This window comes from Lepus europaeus, chromosome 2 (genome assembly GCF_033115175.1).
Source record: "Lepus europaeus isolate LE1 chromosome 2, mLepTim1.pri, whole genome shotgun sequence".
NCBI classification, from domain to species: Eukaryota; Metazoa; Chordata; class Mammalia; order Lagomorpha; family Leporidae; genus Lepus; species Lepus europaeus.
The window spans coordinates 2116661-2139651 of record NC_084828.1 but is presented as its reverse complement, the minus strand read 5'-3'; the positions used below and the strand labels follow the sequence as shown (position 1 = coordinate 2139651).

The following is a 22991-nucleotide window of genomic DNA, read 5'->3' as shown; positions in this document are numbered from 1 at the left end:
ATGGGCACTTCGGGACCCCAGCCCCACGTTCCCACCCTGGCCCGGGCCCCGCCCCTGTCCCCAGGGACCTGGGACGGTCACAGCTGCTGTGACACAGCTCTTCCCTCCTGCCCAGGGGTCTTCACCGAGTGCTACCGGAAAGACGAGGAGAGAGCCCAGAAGCTGCTGACCCGCGTGTCCGAGGCCTGGGGCAAGACCACCTGCCTGCAGCTGGCCCTGGAGGCCAAGGACATGAAGTTCGTGTCCCACGGGGGCGTCCAGGTGACTTTTCCAGGGCCTACTTCGACGGGGGTCCCAGCCTCCTTCTCACACACACACATACACACATACACACGCATACATGCACACACACACGAATACATGCATCTACACATACATGCACACAAACGAGCACACACACACACGAATACATGCATATACACATACATGCACACATGCATGCCCACACATGTGCACACATGCACACACATGGTGCAGGTACTCACATACGGATCAGGGCCTCCGGCGACCAGGGCTGGCACCTGACGGGCAGTCACCTGCTCACGGCTGCAGGCTCCTCCCACGCTGCCCATGAGGAGGCCACAGCCCAGCAATCAGGGGGGAAGGTGGCGCTCTGTGCACAGGGGTGTCTCCTGCAGGGAGCGGGGGACAGTCCACGGTGGCCCTGGAGCCACGTCAGCGCCCCCTTCTAGGGACATCGGGAGGGACGGTGTCCTCCCTGCCCTGTGTCTGGGTCCTCCGTGGGGCCTGGCTGGAGCTGAGTGTCCCTGGACGCTGGAGCCCTGGAGCTCGGCTTCATGCTGTCACCTCATTCCCCAGGCCCCATCACATCCAGGGCTGGGCCTGGGCCAGAGCCCCCTCCCAAGCCTACAGAGCACAGGGGGGCCAGGACCTGTGGCCGTGGAGGACAGGGCCCGGATGGGAGTGGGATTTCCCGTGGGAGCCTCCCCTGCTGCCTGGCTGATGCCGGGGTGGGGGCAGGGTGTGTGGGCTGGGGTCAGCGGCCACCGTCCTGAGGCCCCGCCTGCCCCTGCAGGCCTTCCTGACCAAGGTGTGGTGGGGCCAGCTGTGCGTGGACAACGGGCTGTGGCGGCTGGCCCTGTGCATGGTGGCCTTCCCGCTGCTCTTCACGGGGCTGGTGTCTTTCAGGTGCGCGGGGGCTGAGGGCTGTGGGGGCCGGGTTCCAGAAGCTTCTCCCCTGCCTGCGGCCTCTGAGAGCGAGTGGCTGTGGCAGGACGCGGGAGTGGTACAGGAGCCGAGGCGGGACGCCCCAGCACAGCTCTCCCTGGGCGGCGCTGGGACCCCAGCCCCACAGCGCCCCGTGTCCCACCGGCAGGGAGAGGAGGCTGCAGGCCCCGAGCAGCCTGGCCCGCGCCCGCGCCTTCTTCACCGCGCCCGTGGTCGTCTTCCACCTGAACACCCTGTCCTACTTCGCCTTCCTCTGCCTCTTCGCCTACGTGCTCATGGTGGACTTCCAGCCCACGCCCTCCTGCTGGGAGTACCTCGTCTACCTCTGGCTCCTCTCCCTCGTGTGCGAGGAGATACGGCAGGTGCGGGCTGGCCGGGCACCACGGCGCTGGGTGGGGGGGCCTGGCCGAGTGCCCGTCCCCACTGAGCCTCACCCAGGCCCTGGAGTGGGACCGAGGCCTCTCCCCAGGGGGCCCCTCGGTTGCATCCCCACTCAGCTCTGATGCCTCAAGCCTCGTCCCACCACAGGAACGCCCTCACTTGTGTGTCCCCCACCTGGCGAGGGGCGTTACCATGCATTGGGGCTTGAGAATTCGCCCAGTGGGCTCAGGCCTGTTGAGAGCTGTGGCACTCAGGGTCCAGCTCAGGCTGGGCCCGGGAGAGCTCTGGACCCTGGGTGTGGGCACTGCTCAGTCCTCCGAGTGGGACAGCGACGAGGCCCCCATGGGCTGGCTTTGGCGTCCTGTGGACGGGGCCACAGCCTGTGTGGCCACCTGCTCTCAGCCCCTCCAGAGGCGAAGCTGGTTCCACTGTGGGCCCCACCCCAGGGCACACTGCAGGCCCCTGGCACACGAAGACTGTCAAGCGGGACGCTGCCAGGCCTCAGGGGAGGGGGAACCCCAGGGGCTGAGGTGAGGGCCAACGCAGGGGGTCTCGCTGGGTCACCTGGCTGTCACCTGGCTGGGGTGTCCTTGGGCTGGGATGAGGCCCCGCTCAGCCTCCCCTCTGCCACGAAGCAGGTTGCAGGGGGGGGTGGGGCGTGCACCTGCCTGTCGGCCCTGGGAAGCCTGTGGGCTCAGGTGGGCCGTGGCCCTGGCCCTGCCACACTCTCCTCTTGCTTTCGTGTATTTTTAAAAAAAGATTATTCTTATTTATTTGAAAGGTAGAGAACAGAGAGAGAGAGGGAGAAAGAGGGAGGGGTGAGATCTGTCCACTGGTTCACCCCCCACTGACTGCAATAGCCAGGGCTGGGCCAGGCTGAAGCCAGGAGCCGGGAGCTGCAGCCAGGCCCCTGGGGGGTGGCAGGGACTCGGTCACGGGGCCGTCGTCCAGTGCCTTCCCAGGCCAGGAGCAGGGAGCCGGGTGTGGAGTGGAGCAGCTGGGGCTGGGACGAGCGCTCTGAGCGAGGTGCTGGCGAACACAGCTCAGCCCTGGCCCTGCGCAGCCTCCCGCTGTGGCTACGCCTCAGCCACAGGGTCCGGTGTCCCCCACGCCCCTCAGACCCTGAGGAGACCTCCTTGTCCTGTGCTTGAGCCTGTGTCTCCTGCTGGCCCACCTGCCCACCTGCCCACAGCTGGGCTCCCCCACTGTCCTGGCTGCCCCTCCCCTCTCAGCCACCCCTCGGGGAGCAGGGGGCGCGGGGCGCGGGCACTCGCTGGGCCCCTTGCCCCGAGGGCAGGGGTTTCTGGTAACTGCGTGCTCTCTGCAGCTCCTCTGTGGCCCTGACGAGTATGGGCTGATGAAGATGGCAGCCTCGTACTTCAGCAACTTCTGGAACAAGCTGGACGTCGCTGCCATCCTGCTGTTCGTGGCGGGGCTGACCTGCAGGTGCGTGGCCGTGGGCTGTTCGTGGAGGGGCTGACCTGCAGGTGCGTGGCCGTGGGCTGTTTGTGGCAGGGCTGACCCGCAGGTGCGTGGCCGTGGGCTGTTCGTGGTGGGGCTGACCTGCAGGTGTGCGGCCGTGGGCTGTTTGTGGCAGGGCTGACCTGCAGGTGCGTGGCCGTGGGCTGTTTGTGGCAGGGCTGACCTGCAGGTGCGTGGCCGTGGGCTGTTCGTGGCGGGGCTGACCCGCAGGTGCGTGGCCGTGGGCTGTTCGTGGCGGGGCTGACCTGCAGGTGTGCGGCCGTGGGCTGTTCGTGGCGGGGCTGACCTGCAGGTGTGCGGCCGTGGGCTGTTTGTGGCAGGGCTGACCTGCAGGTGCGCAGCCACGGGGCTGTTCGTGGCGGGGGGGGGGGCCTGCGCGTGCTGCTGGGGCCCCCGGGTCTCCCCCATGGGGGTCACTTGGTGTCATTGAGGCCTCATGTCCCTGTGAGGCTGTGGCCGCTCCCTACCAGCAGAGGGCCCGGCCACACCTCCTCGCCTGCTGTGTCCCCGCCGTGTCCGCAGGGCTCTGCCCTCAACCTCCCACCCAGACTGGACACAGCGAGGTCCTGGGGCCATGGCTGGCCGAGGGAGCTGAGACAGCTCACTGCGCCCCCCAGGCTCATCCCGGCCACGCTGTACCCCGGGCGCGTGGTCCTCTCGCTGGCCTTTATCATGTTCTGCCTGCGGCTCATGCATATCTTCACCGTCAGCAAGACGTTGGGGCCCAAGATCATCATCGTGAGGCGCATGGTGAGGGACGTGTCCCCCGGGGGACACCGCCCAGGGCCCCGAGTCCCCCTAGCCTGCCCCTCCAATGCCCTGCGCGGCCTGCACGCCACCTCCTCCTGATCTCACAGCTCCTTGTTCCTGGCTGAGCCCTGATCTGGCTGCAGGCGCCCCCCGGGCCCCTCATCGCCTTGGGGGCACCCAGCGCTCGGGGCTGCTCCCCGCGCACACCGTGGCCGCTGTCTTGGCAGATGAAGGACGTCTTCTTCTTCCTCTTCCTGCTGGCCGTGTGGGTGGTGTCCTTCGGCGTGGCCAAGCAGGCCATCCTCATCCACAACGAGAGCCGCGTCGACTGGATCTTCCGGGGCGTCGTCTACCACTCCTACCTCACCATCTTTGGCCAGATCCCCGCCTACATCGACGGTAGGGCTGGGCCCAGCCGCCGCCCCTGTGGCCTATGGGCTGGTCAGTGCTGCCCCGGGGTTGTGAAGCCTGCGTGGAGGAGAGCGAGGGGACCTGTGTGGTTCCTTTGGGGAGGGGGTGCCTGCCAGGGGGCCTGGAATGCACCGAGCTGAGATCAGAGGTGGACGCAGTGGCCTGGGCACTGGGTGTCAGCCGCCAGCGCCCCCAACACTCAGTACTGGCTGGTCCTCTTCTCCCCTCCCCACCGCTCTGAGGCAGCTCCAGGGGGCTGTAAGCATTTGCTGGTTCACTCTCCAAATGCCCAGCTAGGGCTGGGAGCTGGGCACTTTGTCCAGAGCTCCCACGTGGGTGGCAGGGACCCAACTACTTGAAGCACCACCTGCTGCCTCCCAGGGTGCAGAGCAGCAGTGAGCTGGGACCGGGAGCCAAGGTCAGGGATCAAACCCAGTGCTCAGATGGACACGGGCAACTGCAGCTGCCCCGCTGTGCCCCTTTGTGTCCCCGGCAGCACGTGAGGTCCTGTGGCTGCCCGCTCTCCCCACGTGGTGGGGTGGGGTCTCAGCCTCCAGCACTCAGGGCGCCGAGCCTCCTTGGCGAGAGGGCCACTTGGTGGGCGTGGGGTCCCACGTGAGGCTGGGGCTGCTGGGAAGTGGTTTTCCTGTGCCCCGCCCTCTGCTTCCCTGGGCTCCCCGAGGAGCCAGCGCCTTGCGTTGTGGTGAAGCCCGCTTCGGCCGTCGGTGTCCCCGTGCCTGAGCCTGGGCGTCAGAACTGAGAAGCGCTCCGCTGAGCGCAGGTTGTGGCTCGTGCTGTGTTTTCCTCTCCTGAGAGTTTTATGGCTCCGGCTCTGTGGCAACCTTCGATTCGGTTAAGTGGATTTTTCCACGCGGTGTGTGCTGCGGGTCCCTCCCCAGCCTGTGGATGGGTGGCCTTTCTTCACTGGACTGTCCCACGCCCTATGGAACCATGGCTGGCCATCGGCCTGGGAGTTTGCTTTACGAGTCTGGATGCTGTGCTGTCGGTCTGCATGTCCGTCCCCGGGTGCTGGTGGGTCTGTGTGTCCATCCCTGGGTGCTGGTGGGTCTGTATGTCCATCCCTGGGTGCTGCTTAGTCTGTGTGTCTGTCCCTGGGTGCTGGTGGATCTGCATGTCCATCCCCGGGTGCTGGTGGGTCTGTGTGTCCATCCCTGGGTGCTAGTGGGTCCGTATGTCCATCCCTGGGTGCTGCTTAGTCCGTGTGTCCATCCATGGGTGCTGGTGGGTCTGTGTGTCCATCCCTGGGTGCTGGTGGGTCAGTATGTCCATCCCTGGGTGCTGGTGGGTCTGTATGTCCATCCCTGGGTGCTGCTTAGTCCGTGTGTCCATCCACTGGTGCTGGTGGGTCTGTGTGTCCGTCCCTGGGTGCTGGTGGGTCTGTGTGTCCGTCCCTGGGTGCTAGTGGGTCCGTATGTCCATCCCTGGGTGCTGCTTAGTCCGTGTGTCCATCCACTGGTGCTGGTGGGTCTGTATGTCCATCCCTGGGTGCTGCTTAGTCCGTGTGTCCATCCACTGGTGCTGGTGGGTCTGTGTGTCCGTCCCTGGGTGCTGGTGGGTCTGTGTGTCCGTCCCCGGGTGCTGGTGGGTCCGTGGGTCCGTCCCCAGGTGCTGGTGGATCCTTGTGTCCATCCCCGGGCACTGGTGGGTCCATGTGTCCATCCCCAGGTGCTAGTGGATCCGCCTGTCTGTCCCTGGGCACTGGTGGGTCTGTGTGTCTGTCCCTGGGTGCTGCTTAGTCTGTGTGTCCATCCCTGGGTGCTAGTGGGTCCATGTGTCCATCCCCAGGTGCTGATGGGTCTGTGTGTCTGTCCCTGGGCACTGGTGGGTCCGTGTGTCCGTCCCCGGGGTAGGGCCCTGTCGGCAGGGGCTCTGTAGCTTTGTAGTAAGTTGGGGCTGGGAAGCGTGAGTCATCCAACTTCATTCTTTCGAGGTTGTTCCGAGTCCGCTGGACCTGTGTAGAGTTTGCACCAGCTATCAGGCATCGGGGACTCTGACCACTGCACAGGTCCCTGCGCCTCTAGACCTTCCTCTGAGCCACGTGTTGCCATCTTCAACGTCACACATTCCCAAGGATTTCCTGCTTTTCACGTCATTCTGAATAGAGTTGCTGGGCCATCTTCATTTTCAATGTTTATTTTATTTTTTTAATTAATTAATTAATTTATTTTTTTGACAGGCAGAGTGGACAGTGAGAGAGAGACAGAGAGAAAGGTCTTCCTTTTGCCGTTGGTTCACCCTCCAATGGCCGCCGCGGTAGGCACGCTGTGGCCGGCGCACCGCACTGATCCGATGGCAGGAGCCAGGTGCTTCTCCTGGTCTCCCATGGGGTGCAGGGCCCAAGGACTTTGGGCCATCCTCCACTGCACTCCCTGGCCACAGCAGAGAGCTGGCCTGGAAGAGGGGCAACCGGGACAGGATCGGCACCCCGACCGGGACTAGAACCCGGTGTGCCGGCGCCGCAAGGTGGAGGATTAGCCTAGTGAGCCACGGCGCCGGCCTTCAATGTTTAATTACCCATGAAGCACGTGGTGTTTTGCATTGAAACTGTGATGAGTTCTGTGCTCTGATGGGGTTTCGCAGTGTGTCGTACGCAGGACCACGTCACCTGCACTTGTGACCTCATGGGTTCCTTTCCAGTCTGGATGCCTGTGCTGTCCCTTCCTAGTCACCCTGCCTGGAACCTGGGAGTAGAACGATCCAGAGCCGAGTCTGCCTGGCTCCTGGCCTCGGGGGTGCCCCCGGGGCAGGGCGAGTGTCCTTTATCGGGTGGAAGGAATTCTCCTGTCCCTGGCTTCTGGGGTGCTTGCCTTGTCTGCCCCTGGGGAAGCATCCTTGTGGCTTCTGTGCTTCACGCCGTGGACGTGGTGTGTGGCTGGCGGACACGGTGTGTATCCGGTGGATGTGGCGTGTGGCTGGTGGGCGTGGCACATGGCTGGTGGATGTGGTGTGTGGCTGGCTGGTGGATGTGGCACGTGGCCGGTGGACATGGTGTGCTGCTGGTGGACGTGGTGTGTGGCTGGTGGACGTGGTGAGTGGCCAGTGGACATGGTATGTGGCCGGTGAATGTGGCACGTGGCCAGTGGATGTGGCGCGTGGCTGGTGGATGTGGTGTGTGGCTGGCTGGTGGATGTGGCACGTGGCCGGTGGACGTGGTGTGTGGCTGGTGGACGTGGTGTGTGGCTGGTGGATGTGGTGAGTGGCCAGTGGACATGGTGTGTGGCCGGTGAATGTGGCACATGGCCAGTGGATGTGGCGCGTGGCTGGTGGATGTGGCACATGGCCGGTGGACATGATGTGTTGATGGCAGAGTGGACATGGCGTGTGGCCGGTGGATGTGGCGTGTGGCCGGTGGACGTGGCGTGTGGCTGGCTGAGTTCCTCAGATGCAGCTCCCTTGTCACGGGGCGGGGGACTTCCTCTGGGTTGCTCAGTTCACTTGCTTGCACTGGATTCACGCGGGCCGTGCATCTGTGCTGTCTGGAACGCACCAGTCTGGTTTGGGTGCCAGGATCCTGCTGCTCCCACACACGGGCTGGGAAGAGTTTGTGGAGGCCTGGGCTAAGCTCCGCCTTCAACACCTGGACGATTCACCTGGGAAGCCATCTGTGTCCCTCCCTCCCTCCCTCCCGTTGAAAGGCAAAGTAACAGAGAGACAGAGAGAGGTCTTCCATCCATTGCCTCACTCCCCAAATGGCTGGAGCTGCGCCGATTCAAAGCCAGGAGCCTGGAGCTTCTTCCAGGTCTCCCATGCAGGTGCAGGGGCCCAAGCACTTGGGCCATCTTCTGTTGCTTTCCCAGGTGCATTAGCAGGGAGCTGGATGGGAAGTGGAGCAGCTAGGACTAGGACTGGTGCCGGTGTGAGATGCTGGCATCACAGGCACAGCTTTACCGGCTACACCAGAGCCGGCCCCTCCTTGGTGGGTTTCAGCGCCACAGCTGGGGACACGTTCGCGTCACATCGCTCAGCTGGCTGACTTCTGATGCGCTCCCCACGGCGGTCGCTGCCGTTCTCGCCCACTCTGTCTTCCTGATGGCTGTGAATGGTTGCCGATCCTTTCCCGCCGAGCTAGGCTCCTGGGGCTGCATCTGTGTCCTCTGCTGAGCCCTGGCTGGGGTCTAGGGAGAGCCCGGGGCAGCTCTGGCTCAGGGCGTCCCTCGGAGCCAGCTGCCAGCAGTCCGGGCTCCTGAGGTGCCCCGTGTCGTGGGGACCCTCCGTGGTGACTGGGCGGCCAGGCACCCCTGTGACTCCATTCTCTCGGCTTTGCTGATGCCAGGTGTGGACTTCAACTTGGACCAGTGCAGCCCCAACGGCACCGATCCCTACAAGCCCAAGTGCCCTGAGAGCGATGAGACGCGGCAGCTGCCCGCCTTCCCACAGTGGCTGACGGTCACCCTGCTCTGCCTCTACCTGCTCTTCACCAACATCCTGCTGCTCAACCTGCTAATCGCCATGTTCAAGTGAGCGCCCGGTGGGCGGGGCCCTGAACCCGGCGCCCTCTTGCTCCCTGCAGGTCGGTGAGGTCCCCGTTCCTGCTGAGCAGCTGTGGGGATGCTGTGTGACTCAGTGCACACCCGGGAACTTGCTGGCTGCCCACAGCTGTGTCCTTGCTGCCCTGCTGTCCACCTCCGGCCGCACCGGCCTGCAGCTTCCTCGGGGCATCTCCTTGGAGTTGGGGTCTGGTTCTTCTGCACCGTGAGGGCTTTCTCAGCCCCACTGGTCCTCGTGCGCCTGGCCACTGGGCAGCTACCTGTGGGGACACCTGGGGTGCTGTGGCGTCACTGTGCTGTGTGCCCAGCGGGGAGCTGGGCCCCAGGGATGTACACGTCCTGGTCCTCTGAGCCCGTGGGAATGGGTGATTTAAGTGCCTGTCTGGGATTGTTGGGGTGCTGCAGTGTCAGTGCAGGGTGGTATGAGGGAGGCAGGAGGTTGGCAGGTGGACGGGGCAGCCCCGAGCTAGGCCCTGGGGAAGGGTGTTTCTAGGGTTTTCTGGAAACCCTTGGTTTTTGTTGTTGGCAGGCAGGAGAGCAAGGGAGCGAAAGAGACAGAGGGTCTCTCATCCCCGTGCCCTCCCCAGGTGGCTACAGTGGCGGGGGGGGGGGGGCAGGCTGAGGCTGGGAGCTCCATCCGGGTCTCCTGCATGGGAGCAGGGGCCCAAGCACCTGGGCCACCCGCTGCTGCCTTCCCAGGCCATGAGCAGGGAGCGGGGCTGGAGGTGGAGCCTGTGGGATGCCGGGGTTGCTGGGATCACTGGGCGGCAGGTGGCACTTCACCGGATGCCCCACAGCGCCGACCCCGTCCTTGGTGTCTGGAAGCATCCCGTCTTGGCTAGGACTTCGAGAGTATTTGCTGTCTTTGTGAAGCGGAGAGTGCTTGCTGGTGGTGGGGGTGGGGGGCAGGGGGGAATGAGGGGCTGGCTCCTGGCCACAGCCCTGACAGATGGCACCCGGGGTCCCCGCCTCCCCTACTGCACCCTGTATCCCCCCAGAAAGCCCTCCCGGCCCGCGGAGTGCATGGAGGCCCTGCGTGCAGACCCCTCACCCTGGCTTGGTCAGGCCCTGTCAGCTCAGGGGCCTTTTCTGTCCTAGCATCTCCGGACACTGAGAGCCCCCGTGTGGGCTGGAGCCCTGGGTGTGGCAGGGCCCTGTCCCCGTGGCAGTGAGGGTTTGTGTGTGTGTGCATGCATGTGTGTATGTGTGTGTCTGCATTCCTGTGTCTGTGCGTGTGTGTATGCATGTGTGTGCGTGTGTGTGTGTATGCCCGTGTGTTTCACGCCCGTGGCCTCTGTGCCCTGGCCTCTCCCTCTCTGCCGAGGGCCCCACCCCCAGGACGCCCACCTGCCCGTCCCTGTGCTCGGTAGAGCCCGGATGAGCCCCTTCCTCTCTGAGCTCAAGGCACACAGTGCCCCTCCCCCAACAGACGCGCGCTGTGAGCTTTGCCCAATCTGGGAGCTGCAGGCGCTCACCCTGTGTGCACTCGGCTCCCAGGGGATTGGCAGCTCTGCAGCTTGCTGGGTCCTGGCCCATACCGCGCTGCCCCCCGCGGTGTGCCGGGCCCTGGGCTCTGCCGTTCCGGGACGGCCCCCCAAGGCTCCAGAAGACCCCTCACGGTGCTGCCTGCCTCTCGCCCCGGCAGCTACACGTTCCAGCAGGTGCAGGAGCACACGGACCAGATCTGGAAGTTCCAGCGCCACGACCTGATCGAGGAGTACCACAGCCGGCCGCCCGCCCCGCCCCCGCTCATCCTGCTCAGCCACCTGCAGCTCCTGCTCAGGAGGGTCTTCCTGAAGGCCCGGGCCAAGCCGCACAAGAAGCTCAGTGAGCCCGGGGCGCTCCTGGCACGGGGGGCGGGCGCGGCAGCTCCCCCGGCCCTGGCTGCCCGGAGCGTGTGCGGACCCTGACCCCGGCCCCCACAGAGAACAAGCTGGAGAAAACCGAGGAGGATGCGCTGCTGTCCTGGGAGGTGTACCTGAAGGAGAACTACCTGCAGAGCCAGCAGTCACAGCACGGGCAGAGCCCGGAGCCCCGGACCCAGCACATCAGCAGCAGGTGCGGCAGCCAGCCGGTCCCAGCAGGGCCTGGGAGGGTGAGCCGCGGCGGGCTGAGCGGGCCTGGCGGAGGCACACGCCTGGGGAAGTTGGTGTGCCCAGCCCCCGCCCAGCCCCCGCCCAGCCCCTGCCCAGCCCCGGAGCTCAGCACCGCCCTCTCCATCCTCCCTCGGTTTTCCCACGCTGCCCCCTCCCCAGGCGCAGGCAGTGCTGGGGAAGGTCTTTGTGCCCGCTCTCCTCGCCCGACCCCACAGCCAGGCAGGCACCCCAGGGACAGCTGGCCTCGGGGCTTGCTGTCAGTGTGTGTCCCCCGCCTGGTGCCAGCACCCTCAGTGAGGGAGGGAGGAGGAGGCAGGGCTCCTGCAGGCCGTGGAGAGGGGGTCCTGGGGCAAGGGGAGCATGGACGGACTCCCCGCCTCTGTGGTCCCTCAACTCCCTCACCTGATCTCTGGCTGCAGACCACAGTAGCATGGGTCAGCTGCTGCTGTGGCGGGCTGCTGGGCTTGGGCCAGTACAGCGCTGGCACAGGTTATACTCGAGCCGTGGCCAGTGCTTGGCCAGCACGGTGGTTATGCTTTTGCTCTTGTCCTCACTTGTGCTGTGGGTGGTGACGAGGGTGATGATGGTGGTGGTGAGGAGGGGGAGGGTGATGGTGGTGGTGAGGAGGGGGAGGGTGATGATGGTGGTGGTGAGGAGGGGGAGGGTGATGGTGGTGGTGAGGTGGGGGAAGGTGATGTGATATGGTTATGATGGAGGTGAGGATGGTGATGGTGAAGGTCATTGGTGATGGTGATAGTGGTGATCATATTGTGGTGATGATGGTGAAGGTGATGGTGGTGGTGATGGTGGTGATGGTGATGGTGGTGAAGGTGGTGGTGGTGATGGTGGTGGAGGTGGTGGTGATGATGATGGTGGTGATGGTTGTAGTGGTGATGGTGGTGATGGTGAAGGTGATGGTGATGATGATGGTGGTGATGGCGATGGTGATGGTGGCGATGGTGATGGTGGTGATGGTGATGGTGATGATGGTGGTGATGGTGGTGGTGATGGTGGTGGAGGTGGTGGTGATGAAGGTGATGGTGAAGGTGATGATGATGGTGATGGTGGTGGTGATGATGATGATGGTGGTGGTGATGATGGTGGTGATGGTGATGGTGATGATGGTGATGATGGTGGTGATGGTGGTGGTGATGATGATGGTGGTAAGGGTGCTGCTGCTGCTACTGACAGTGGTGAGGACCTCAGAGTGAAGCTGATGGCCAAGGTCCTTCACAGGCCCCACACTGAGTGGGCCAGACACACATGCCCTGTTGGCCGTAGTTGGGCACAAGACAGTAAGTTTAACCCTTGGCATGCCTTCTGCTTGGGAAGCTTCTCCCTGGGGAGGTGGGACTTGCTGTCACCTGTCTTTCACGTGTCACTTCATCAGAGAACTCCCCGCCCTTCACCTCTGTCCCCACACCTCGCCCTTTTAAAATTCCAAGTGTGGGCTGCTGGTTGTGTGTGAGTGGGCCGGTGTGTTGTTGGGCTGGTTGGATGAAGGTGTGAGCTCCGTGAGGGCAGGGACAGAGTCCCACACGCTCCCCGGTGTCCTGGAGCTGCCGCTAGCCCTGGCGCAGTAGGGTCGCAGGGCCCTGGCGTGGCTGGTTGCAGGCCTGCTCAGCCTTGATGTCCAGTTTCTGGGGTGCTGTGGCCCCCGAGCACCTTCTCAGACCTGCCCTGGCCAAGAGCGACCTCCACGGATGGCCTTGCCTGGTGTCATTGGACTTTGGACCGTGGCTGTGGCCAGGGCTGGGCTCAGGGTGTTTCTGGGAGCGTCCTTGACACAGCCCTGCTGCTGGGAGGCCCTGGCCGTGCCGATGACCAGCAGAGTTGGTGCAAGCCGGCCAGGATCACAGCGTGGAGGGGCCCCGTGGCTGGGCGCGGCCCCTGCACCATCTCGCCCTACTGAGGCGGAAGTGGAGGCCCCAGAGGCAGCCTGGATTTAGGCCGAGCCCCTGACATTGCACACAGCGTCCTGCCTTAAGGAACGAGGCTGCACCCAAAGAAACGGGCACCGGACGCCAGCTCCGAGCCCCGCCTGCCCCTGACCTCGCAGCTGCAGGAGCCTCAGGGCTGCCTGATGCCGGAGCCCCAGCCTGGAGTGGAAGGAGCTCAGAACACCAAGATGGGCCTGCAGATGGCGACAGAGCCAGCCTGGCGCCTGGGGTGCTAAGCCATCCCTCGGGCTGGCTAGAAGCCCTGGTTTCCACGGTGGAGTTTTGATGTGGACGCCACAGCCCTTAGCAGGCCCCCTGGCCGAGCCGCCTACTCACTGTGGCCTGGTGAGGGGTGCGAGGCCTGGGGTTGGGGCTGCTGTACCATGCTGTGTCAGGACTCGCGGCCTCGTGGCTGAGCTGAGCACACAGCAGGGCCGGCGGCTGGGGTCTGCGCATCTCCTAGTGAGTGGTGCCCTGGGGACCCCAGAAAGTGCCCTGGCACGATCCCGGTGCTGGGCGGACGGGGCGGGGCTGGGAAGTCGCTCTCGTGTATTAAGCGAGCCGGACAAACGGCCAGCCTTTCCGTGGGGTGCTTTCTTCTGTTTCCCGGAGGTCTCCGCCGCGACACTGGCCGGTTCTGAAATGCTTCTGACTTCATCACCGGAGCTGAGACGGGGCCTCGGGCCACGCGTGGGTGGGAAGAGCAGGCAGGGCCTGGGACGGGTGCTCCACCTGCAAACACAGCTCGGGGACGGGCGCTCGTCCCCCCTCGGAGGGCCCGGGTCTGAGCCCTGCCTGTGCTGGCGGTCCCAGCTCCCTGCTGATGCATGGCCCGGGGGCAGCAGGCGATGGTTCGAGTACTCGGGTCCCTGCCATCCACGCGGGAGAACTGGACTTGAGGTCCAGGCTCCTGGCTTCAGCCTGACCCAGCCCTGGCTGTTGCGGGCATTTGTGGAGTGAACTAGCAGGTGTGAGATCTCTCTCTGTCTGTGCCTTTCCAATGGAAACAAATGAACGCAGCGAGCCAGGGTTGGGTGAAATTCCTATATTGTAGCAAAATAAGACAAACGCCAAACAGCAGCTCTGCCCCGCCCCCTCCCGCCTCCACACACCCAGCCATGCCCAGCAGGGACTCGGCCATGTGTGACTTGGTGGCAAACGAGGGGAGTGGCCCAGGTGTGTGCAGTTCTGTCCTCACTTCTCTCCCCATCGACCCTCCGAGGCGAGGCGTGGGAGCCCAGGTAGTCTGTGTGCTGAGGCCCCTCCCCTGTGGGGCACAGGGCATGGGGCAGGGGGCACAGGGCACTGGGCCAGAGGTGCTTTCACATGAAGAGGAAGCTGACGGACACGAGAGCCACCGCTGCAGAGCCGGCCTCGGGCCTCTGCCGTGGCCTGGCTGCGGCCGGCTCAGCTGTGCCCTCTTTCAGGGTGGACGCCATGGTGGACCTGCTGGACATGGACCCCGTGAAGCAGTCTGGCTCGGTGGAGCAGAGACTGGCTTCCCTAGAGGAGCAGGTGGGTTGTGGGCGGGGCCCTGTCGGGGGTGGGGCCGTCGGGCACTGGGTGCTTCCTGCTGGCGGCGTGGAGAAGACGGCGTTGCAGGCATGAGGTCTGCACGGGCAGCCGGAGGAGGACCTTCCTGAGCTCCAGCCAAGCCTCCTGCAGCTGGCCGCTGCTGCCCTCGCGTTGTAGGAACCCTGCTCCCCTTTTCGGGCCTCCTTGGGGTGCTAGTGGCGCACGGGCCAGGGTTAGGGTCAGGCGGCAGCACCGAGGGTGTCCACGGGCAGGAGGCCACCAGGTGGCGCCGTCCTGCCGAGGACAGGCCCTCGTCCTCGCCTAGAGGCCAGAGCAGGGCAGCTCTGCGGCCTCGCAGTGGCTGGGTGTCCTGCGCAGACCTCAGCGGAGCCCCAGGCACCCCCTCACCGCCACTGGTCCACATGACACTGAGCATCGTTCAGCCCCTGCCCACCCCAGGCAGCCAGCGCCGGCTCCCGCTCGGGTGTCTGTCCCCGCGGTCCTCGCCTCACCCACACCCCATGTAGGCCCAGCGACCACCGAGCCGCGTCCCCACCTGCATCATGGTGGCTCCTGTGGCTGCACACTCGGCCTTTGTCGCTATTTCCTGGGGAGGGGGCGCGGAGGGCTCCACCCCTGAGGAGGCCTCACCCTGGGCCCCAGGTTCAGATGCGTCCCTTGTGGGCCTCAGGCTGGTCCCTGGCTCCGTGTCTGCCCTGGCTGTGGCTGTCTGCCAGCCGCAGGGGTGTGGACAGTGTCCTTCGCATCCTGTTGGTGTGCAGGCTGCGGGGCGGCGCCTTGTTCTTTCCGTCCGGGTGTATGCGATGCCCTGGCCTTGCTGGCTGGGCGCGGGCAGCAGGTGCTGACCCACCTGGCTTGGGCTTTGCCTTCCAGATGGCCCAGACGGCCAGAGCCTTGCACTGGATCGTGAGGGCCCTGCGGGACAGTGGCTTTGGCTCGGAGGCTGATGTCCCCACCCTGGGTGAGCATGGCCGTGCTGTGGCCGGTCTGGGCCGGCCTGTGTGCTGTGGAGTCTGGGGGCAGCTGGCAGGGCTCTTGCTTGGGCTGGGGGAGGCTTTGGGGGCACCTGCGCCTGAGCCCCACAGGCCTGTTCCATTGCTGCAGGCACGCAGGTGCAGCCTGGCCCCGACCCGACCCTAGGCTCCTGCAATGGGCGGGGCTGGGCAGCTCCTGCAGTCACCACAGGCCTGGTCCCTGGGTGGGCTGAGTGACAGCTGTCTGTCCTCCTCAACTTGCAGCTGGCAGAGAAGCGCTTCTGAGCGGCCCCGGGCGCATCCGCCCTCGCTCACTGGAGGGCAGTGTGGCCAGCGGCCTGTGGGCGCTGCTCCTTGCCGGGCACAGAGGCAGGGGCCGGCCAGGGACACTGCCAGGCCTGTGGTGGCTGCCATCCCGGTGCCAGGCCCTGGGCAGGGGCGCCCACTTGGGGCCGGCTTGGCTGTCTGGCTCTGGGGAGGTGGAGGTGGCCCAGGAGCTTTGGGCCAAGGGCAGCAGAGGGAGCCCCCGTCCCGCCGGCCCCGGGCTCGGCTGTGCCTCACGTCCGTGTGGCTGTTCCCAGCACCCCAGAAGGCCACAGAGGAGCCGGACGCAGAGCCTGGCAGCAGGGGGAAGACAGAGGAACCGGGTGACGGCTACCACATCAACGCCCGGCACCTGCTCTACCCCGGCTGCCCCGTCACCCGCTTCCCCGTGCCCAACGAGAAGGTGCCCTGGGAGGTGAGAGCCCGGCCCGGGCCGGGGGGGTCGCTGCAGCCTCACAGATGGGAGCCTGAGGCACAGAGGACACACAGGGAGCTGTGGCCTGGGCTCCGCACAGCCGCGCTGGCCCTGGCACACCCCTGTCCCAGACCCCCTGCCCCTGATCCCCCTGCCTCCACCCTTGACCCCCTCTGCCCCCGTCCCCGACCCCCTACCCCCACCCCTGACCCCCTCCCCCCCATCCCCAACCCCCTCCACCTCTATCCCGGGCTCCAGGTGTGGAAGAGGGGGAGCCCCCAGGGACAGGGAAGGGGGTGCTGGCACTGAGGGGCGCCCCTGCCTGCTGGCCCTTCTGGAACATTCTGGGCTGCTGCTCCCGGTGCCTTCTCCCCACGTGGACTCCTCGCCTCCTGCTGAGTCCCACCCCTGCCCCCTCCTGGCTGTCCCCGGGCACGGGCGTCCTTGCCAAGCCCCTTCCTCAGCCACCCCAGCTCGCAGCTGGGCGCCCCACCCCTGGGTACGAACCTGAGGGGGCCGCGCTTCCCTGCAGACGGAGTTCCCCATCTACGACCCCCCCTGCTACACGGCCGAGAAGAGGGGCGCGGCTGCCACGGACCCCATGGGAGAGTGAGTGCGAGCCTCCGGGGGGCCCGGGGCGCCTCCGAGGGACAGACCTGGCCAGCGTCTGCTTTGTTCCTGGCTTGGGGAGGCCAGGGGGCTGCAGATGGCCTGTGGGATGGGCCAGGCTGTGGGGGAGGGGGCAGCCCACGCCCTCTCCGCTCCCCTCTCACCAGCACCCGTCCTCTCCTCCCGCACCCAGTGCCCTGGAGCCTCTGTCCAAGGTCAGCTACAACGCGGTGGACGGCCTGACCGACCGCCGGAGCTTCCACGGGGCCTACGCCGTGCAGGAGGGGCTGCCCCTGTGAGTGCTGCCCCCGCCCGGCTGCCCCGGGCTTGCCTCCGCCGCCGCTTCCTTCTCTTGGCAAAGCAGGCGTTGTTCCGGCACAGCCCAGCCAGCGACCCCCTTCTGCGTCCCCCCGCCCTGCTCCGTCACCCTCCTGAGTCCAGCCCTGTCCCCACCAGGAACCCCATGGGCCGCACGGGGCTGCGTGGACGCGGGAGCCTCCGCTGCTTCGGGCCCAACCACCAGCTGCACCCCGTGATCACGCGGTGAGCACCGCGCCCCGCTGGGTCCCAGGCAGACTCAGGCCGCGTCTCTGCAGCCCAGGACCTGTTCTCCACAGGGTCCGGGCCTGTGCTGGGTAGAGGGCCGGGGCCCTTGGGGGGGGGGTCAGGGCTTGGGGAAGCTGACCCCCCTCCCCCAGGCCGCGTCTCTGCAGCCCAGGACCTGTTCTCCACAGGGTCCGGGCCTGTGCTGGGTAGAGGGCCGGGGCCCTCGGGGGGGTCAGGGCTTGGGGAAGCTGACCCCCCCCCCCCCGGCTGCTCCCTGTGGCAGGTGGCGGCGCAACCAGGACGGCGCCATCTGCATGAAGAGTGGCAGGAAGATGCTGGAGGTGTTGGTGATGAAGCGCCTGCACTGGGAGCACTGGGCCCTGCCGGGGGTGAGCCTGGCCGCACCGCACCGCGCCGCTGGCCGTTCGTCTGTCTCCCAGGCCCTCGTCTGGGGTTGAGGGACAGTGGGTGCGGGCCGTCTGCTGGCCAGAACCCCTCCATGTCTCTCACCTCCTCCTCGGAGCACACACGGGGACTGGGTGCGTCGGAAGGGCCCCTCACAGGCACCTCAGCCGGCCACCGCCCTCCCGCTGCCTGGAGTTTGTGACTGGCTGCCTTGCCCAGGGCAGCGCTGGCCGTGGGGCTGAGGGCCGACCGCACGGGAGGCTCCTAGGGGCAGCAGACAGAACCCAGCGGCAGGCCAGGCCTTTCCTGTCCAGTGGCTCCGGCCACTCCTGTCCTCTCCCGAGTCGCCCTGTCCCTGCGCCCGTCTGCCCCATCAGAGGGCCCGAGGCACTGGTCCTGCCAGGAGGACCAGCCCCACGCGAGGTGCTGGGGTCTGGGTGTGCAGGGGCCCTGCCACCAGCTGGAGGAGCTCTTAGCTTTGGGGGTCCCCTTGTCCTGGGGTTCCTGCCCCCGCATACCCTACGCTCTCAGGCACTTCCATCGGGGCCCTGCTGCCCAGCAGCCGTGTCCACTCTGGCTGGACACGCGGGGTGTTCTGATGAGTCTCCCAATGTCCTGCCTCTGCAGGGGGCCACCTGTCCTCCCCAGGGCCAGGAGTGCCCTGAGGGGCTGAGGTGGGGTGGGCGTGACAGCCACCAGTGACCCCCGTGTGCTTCAGCGGGCAGCTGAGTGACAGCCGAGTCAGAAAGGAGGGGTGGTGCTTGGGAGTGGCAGGGCCACGTGGCAGCCCGGGGGAGCCGGAGCTGGGCCTGGGACTGCGGCCTCGGGGGCCCGAGCGTGTGACCCAGGCCTGGGATCGCGGGCGCTGCCCCCCTGCAAAGTGGTGGCCCTGCTCGGGCTGCGCCGGCGCTCGGAAGCTGACGTGGACGGTGGGTTCTGGGCAGTGTCACTGCAGCCTGGAGACAGCCGACTCCGGGCTGCCAGAGCCCCGTCTGCCTTCAGCTCCCCGGGGCTGGCCGGCTGCCCTGACCGGGCAGGTGGCCAGTGGTGCTGGGCCCCAGGGCGGCCTGGGATCTGGCTCGGGCGCCTTGCTGACCTGCCTTCTTCCCGCTCTGCCCAGGGCTCCCGGGAGCCAGGGGAGACGCTGCCCCGGAAGCTGAAGCAGGCGCTGGGGCAGGCGTGCTGGCTGCCCTTTGAGAACCTGCTGCGGCAGGGCACCGAGGTAGGGGCGGCCCTGGGCCCTGTGGCTGGGAGGGCCACGGGAGGGGCACAGGTGACACGGGGTCCTACCCGCCCTGCTGGGGCAGCAGCGCCCCTCTGCCCCGTGGGGACCCTCTGCAGGGGCTCACTGCACTTCTGCGTCGGGAGGTGGGGCCGCAGCCTTCCCCACCCTGGCCCACGGACGGCCTGTTGTCACGGTGGGTGCAAAGGACTCCTTGCGCCCGCGGCGGTGGCGGTGGCGTCTGGTTTCTCTCACCGAGCGGTGTTTACAGTGTTCCACCAAGTCCTTCCGCTGGCTCTGGAGGCCAAGGCCGGCTGGGCGGGGTCCCTGAGGCTCAGGGGAAGAGGAAGTGAGGGCCCCGGGTGGGACGGGGCGGGGGCACCTGCTCACTGTCGCTGTGCCCCTGCAGGTGTACAAAGGGTACGTGGACGACCCCAGGAACACGGACAACGCCTGGATCGAGACGGTGGCTGTGAGCATCCACTTCCAGGACCAGCAGGATTCAGAGGTGAATAGGCTGAACTTGGTACAGGGCTGGCTCCAGGAGGGTGGGGCAAGGTGGGGGAGGGGCCTCCCGGGGGATGCTGGGGCCAGAGCCCAGGACCAGAAGATGGAGGCACTGGGGGGGTCAAAGTCTTGCCTCGGAAGCACAGGGGGTCCCAGGGGAGACAGACAGCAGACAGTGGGTGGGGGGGGGGCGGGACAGTGGCCACGAGGGTCTGGGGAGAGGGTTGTGGGGTGGGAGGGAGAGTGGATGAGCAGCCACAGGCAGGGCCATGGGCTCAGCGCAGGTGGGCGGTGAGCTCTGTCTTTGTCTCCCAGCACCCGCAGGCCTGCGACCCAGGGGTGTCCATCCAGTGGCAGGTGGTGGACAGGCGCATCCCGCTGTATGGGAACCAGAAGCCCATCCTGCAGAGGGCGGCCGCCCTGTTCGGGGCTCACTACTGACCCCGGACCCAGCCTGCGGCTCCACGCTCAGGGCCAGGCTGTCCCTGGGGGCCCCATGGCGCCTGGGCTGCGCTCTCTAGTGGCCTGCACACGACTCGGCTGACCCCAAGGCCCACGTGGGCCTGGACTGCTGAGCAAGGTCGGTCTAGGCGGACCCTGCTTCGGCTGGTCACATGGACTCATCTCAGGTGGCCGAGAGACCTCGGGACAGGGACAGGTCGGAGCCGAGGGGCCACTGGGACCTGCAGCCTCACTTCCTGTCCTGATGAGCTCGTCATGAATAGTCCCCGCGGCCGGGGCAGCCTGCCATGCCCGACACGGCCATGCAAGCCCCTGGTTCGGGGAGGCGACTGTGCGAGCCCAGGCTTCCCTGGGAGATGCCCACCCTCTAGGGACCGGACTCTGCCGCAGGTGTGGCTGACGCCACGACTCACAGTGGCAGGAGCTGTGGGGGCGTTCGGGACCGGGAATGGCAGAGACCGAGACAGGAGTCTCTGGCCAGCTTGGCCAGACCCCTGCGCTGTCTACAAATAAAGTCCTGGATGCACCTGCTATCAGGGGCCGTGTCTGTGTGGTCTCTTCTGCCCTGTGGGGGCCTCCCGCGGCCTCTCCATGGATGCCCCGAGGGCCTCCGAGCCCAGACTCTCTCCTGTGCCCCCTGCTTCACTGCTTAGACCCACACCACAGCGTCAGCCCCGAGTCCCCCCATGCTGGACACCCACTCTCCGTGCGAGCCGACGCCCCTGTGGCTGCTGACGGCAGGGCCTTGAGTGCCACTTGCTCCATCCTTGGCAGCTGAGCGCCACCTGCAGGTGACGCCCCCTCCCTGGTAGAGGCCCACTGACTCATTCCCAGCCCAGACCCCTCCTCCAGCTCTTGGCAGAAGGCCACCCTGGGAGCCCGGCACAAATGCTGACCCTGGGCGGCGGCGGGTCTAGGAGGCATTGGCCGATGGTGCCCACCTGCCCGGCAGCTCTGAGGTGGCAGCCACGCCAGCCGCGGCCACACGGGGCCCGCCCCTCTGTGTCCTAACTCCCAGAGCCAAGCCTCAGCTTGGCCGGGGTGCAGGCTGGCAGCACCCCCTGAGAGGCACAGGAGTGCCAAGGGCGACCACGTGCTCAGGTTCCACAGGAGCCACCCGCCAGGCTGTGGCTGCCCCGAGGGAGGCGGGGACGGGGTGCTGAGCCCAGGCACCTGCAGCTTGTGTGGAGCTGGAAGGCTGATGGCCCCTGCTGGGACTGCCACTGACACCCTCCTGGCCAGCGCCTCTGGGCTGCTTGTGAGAAATGATTTCACTGTTGCGCAGCCACCACCGTGTTGGGGCCGATGGATCTGAAACTTGGATTGGTAGACAGGCGGCCAGCAGTTTTCACGGAATCATAGGGCAGCCTGGACCCTCAGAGCTCCGGGGGAGCCCTTTCTGTGCCCAGCGCCCGGCCACGCCCCTGACCAGGGGACACGGGGTGCCCAGGCATGTCCCCGACCCTGCTGGGAACAGGGCCGTCCCCGTGGGCACTCCACACTCACATGTGTATTTATACCGTGGCCAGAAGCAGGCTCGGGCACTGTGCAGCAAGGACTGTCCCACGTGTCACCATGGTGACCGAGATGCGTCCACAGCGTCGGCCATGGTGCACGAGCTCCACACACAGGAGCGAGCGCCGCAGACATGTGTGACGGGGAGTGGTGAGGGAGGAGCCCGCCCTGCAGGAAAAGCCCACCAGAATGTAAGAAAAAAACAAAACAAAACCAAACCCCCCAAAGCAAGGAAAAGCAGTAAGCACCACCAGACAGAGACACTGGGGTCGGAGCCGGTGCACGGAACATTCCGGAAGAGGGCAAGCCGTCATGGGCGTCCGAGAAGCAGCAGCTGTTAGAAAGAAAACGGAGGCAGGAACACCAGGACTCTGGACGTGGGAGAGCTCAGAGGGTGGTGGGGGAACCAGGTGGAGGAGCCCCAGGCCCGGTGAGGGGCCGTCCCCAGGACGCGGCCTCCTCAGAGCCTGGTGCTGCTGCGAATTCTCCGCGTGTCGTCCATGACATCTGCACACAGCAGAAGGAAAGAATCGGGGGACAGAGGGCAACCCCCAGGCCAGGCAGCAGCGCCCTGTGCGGGGGAGGGGGAACGGCGGCTCTCCCCGTGGATGTCCTGGCTGGGGGAGGGGGGGCTCGCAGGGGGCTGCAGATCTGAGAGGCATCAGAGACATGTGCCCCTCTCCATGAGTGCAGCACAACCAGGAAACGAAGCCTTAAACGTCACCCCCACCAGCCTACCTGGCCGCCCCGCGGGAGCCGCACCCTGCCAGCCCACCTGGCAGCAGCCTGAGGACCCAGATGCTGTGCCGCCTAGGTGGTCCCGGCGGAAGAATGACAAAGTGTCCAGGACCACGGCCGAGACGGACTTCCTCAGGCTCCGAGGCCAGGGGCCTGCAGAGTCGGGTTCTGGTGAGGGCCTCCTGCTGGCTGCCCTTGGGCCCAGTGCGCAGGGTGGGAGAGAGCACAGGCACCCCTCCCCCAACCTCTGCGACTTCTTGAGGCCCCACGCAGCGAATATTCAGAATATTCAGGCCCTAACAGACCAAGTTCTGTGGGAAGAAAGGCACCAGGGCGGGCAAGGCTCAGGCGCCTGAGGTCGGGGGCAGGTGTGGGGGGCACAGATATGGGGGGCAGGTGTTGGAGCAGGTGTTGGGGGGCACAGATATGGGGGGCAGGTGTTGGAGCAGGTGTTGGGGGAGGTGTTAGGGGCAGGTGTGGGGGGCACAGATATGGGGGGGCAGGTGTTGGGGGGCACAGGTGTTGGGGGAGGTGTTAGGGGCAGGTGTGAGGGGGCAGGTGTTGGGGAGCACAGATATGGGGGGCAGGTGTTGGGGGGCACAGGTGTTGGGGGAGGTGTTAGGGGCAGGTGTGAGAGGGCAGGTGTGGGGGGCACAGGTATGGGAGGCAGGTGTTGGGGGGCACAGGTGTTGGGGGAGGTGTTAGGGGCAGGTGTTGGGTGGAGCTGTGGGGGGCAGCTGTGAGGGGCTTCATGCAGGGGGAGGGGCACAGCAGGAGCTGGGGAGGGTGGCGCAGCAGTTCAGATGCTCATGTCCCTCACCAGAGGTCCAGGGTTTGATTCCCGGCTCTAGCTCCTGACTCCAGTTCTGCCCGTGCCCACCCTGGGTCCCTGCCCCCCACATGAGCGAGCTGGATTGAGTTCTAGCTCCAGACCTGGCACCTGGCACCCGAGGAGTGAACCAGCGGGTGTGGGAACATTCAT

The 22991-nt window shown here is 66.1% G+C and overlaps 1 protein-coding gene and 1 non-coding gene across 2 annotated transcripts in view; both read left to right on the top strand.

Annotated features, from left to right (window-relative positions):
- The window catches only part of TRPM2 (transient receptor potential cation channel subfamily M member 2), a 46782-nt gene extending 26512 nt beyond the window's left edge, over window positions 1-20270 (top strand). Inside the window, exons 15-33 of the mRNA XM_062204562.1 lie at window positions 116-261; window positions 1037-1149; window positions 1337-1550; window positions 2897-3015; window positions 3669-3801; window positions 4029-4200; window positions 8507-8690; window positions 10366-10547; window positions 10646-10778; window positions 14184-14271; window positions 15166-15253; window positions 15848-16005; window positions 16538-16614; window positions 16808-16909; window positions 17071-17157; window positions 17444-17549; window positions 18686-18787; window positions 19197-19295; window positions 19610-20270. Coding sequence (XP_062060546.1) covers window positions 116-261; window positions 1037-1149; window positions 1337-1550; window positions 2897-3015; window positions 3669-3801; window positions 4029-4200; window positions 8507-8690; window positions 10366-10547; window positions 10646-10778; window positions 14184-14271; window positions 15166-15253; window positions 15848-16005; window positions 16538-16614; window positions 16808-16909; window positions 17071-17157; window positions 17444-17549; window positions 18686-18787; window positions 19197-19295; window positions 19610-19735 — 2429 coding nt within the window. The 3' untranslated portion in view covers window positions 19736-20270. The remainder of the gene's footprint in view (window positions 1-115; window positions 262-1036; window positions 1150-1336; window positions 1551-2896; window positions 3016-3668; window positions 3802-4028; window positions 4201-8506; window positions 8691-10365; window positions 10548-10645; window positions 10779-14183; window positions 14272-15165; window positions 15254-15847; window positions 16006-16537; window positions 16615-16807; window positions 16910-17070; window positions 17158-17443; window positions 17550-18685; window positions 18788-19196; window positions 19296-19609) is intronic.
- On the top strand, window positions 18655-18729 carry LOC133752910 (Z6 small nucleolar RNA). Its single transcript, XR_009864991.1, has one exon. It is a non-coding gene; the product is annotated as a Z6 small nucleolar RNA (small nucleolar RNA).
- Window positions 20271-22991: the final 2721 nt, after the last annotated feature.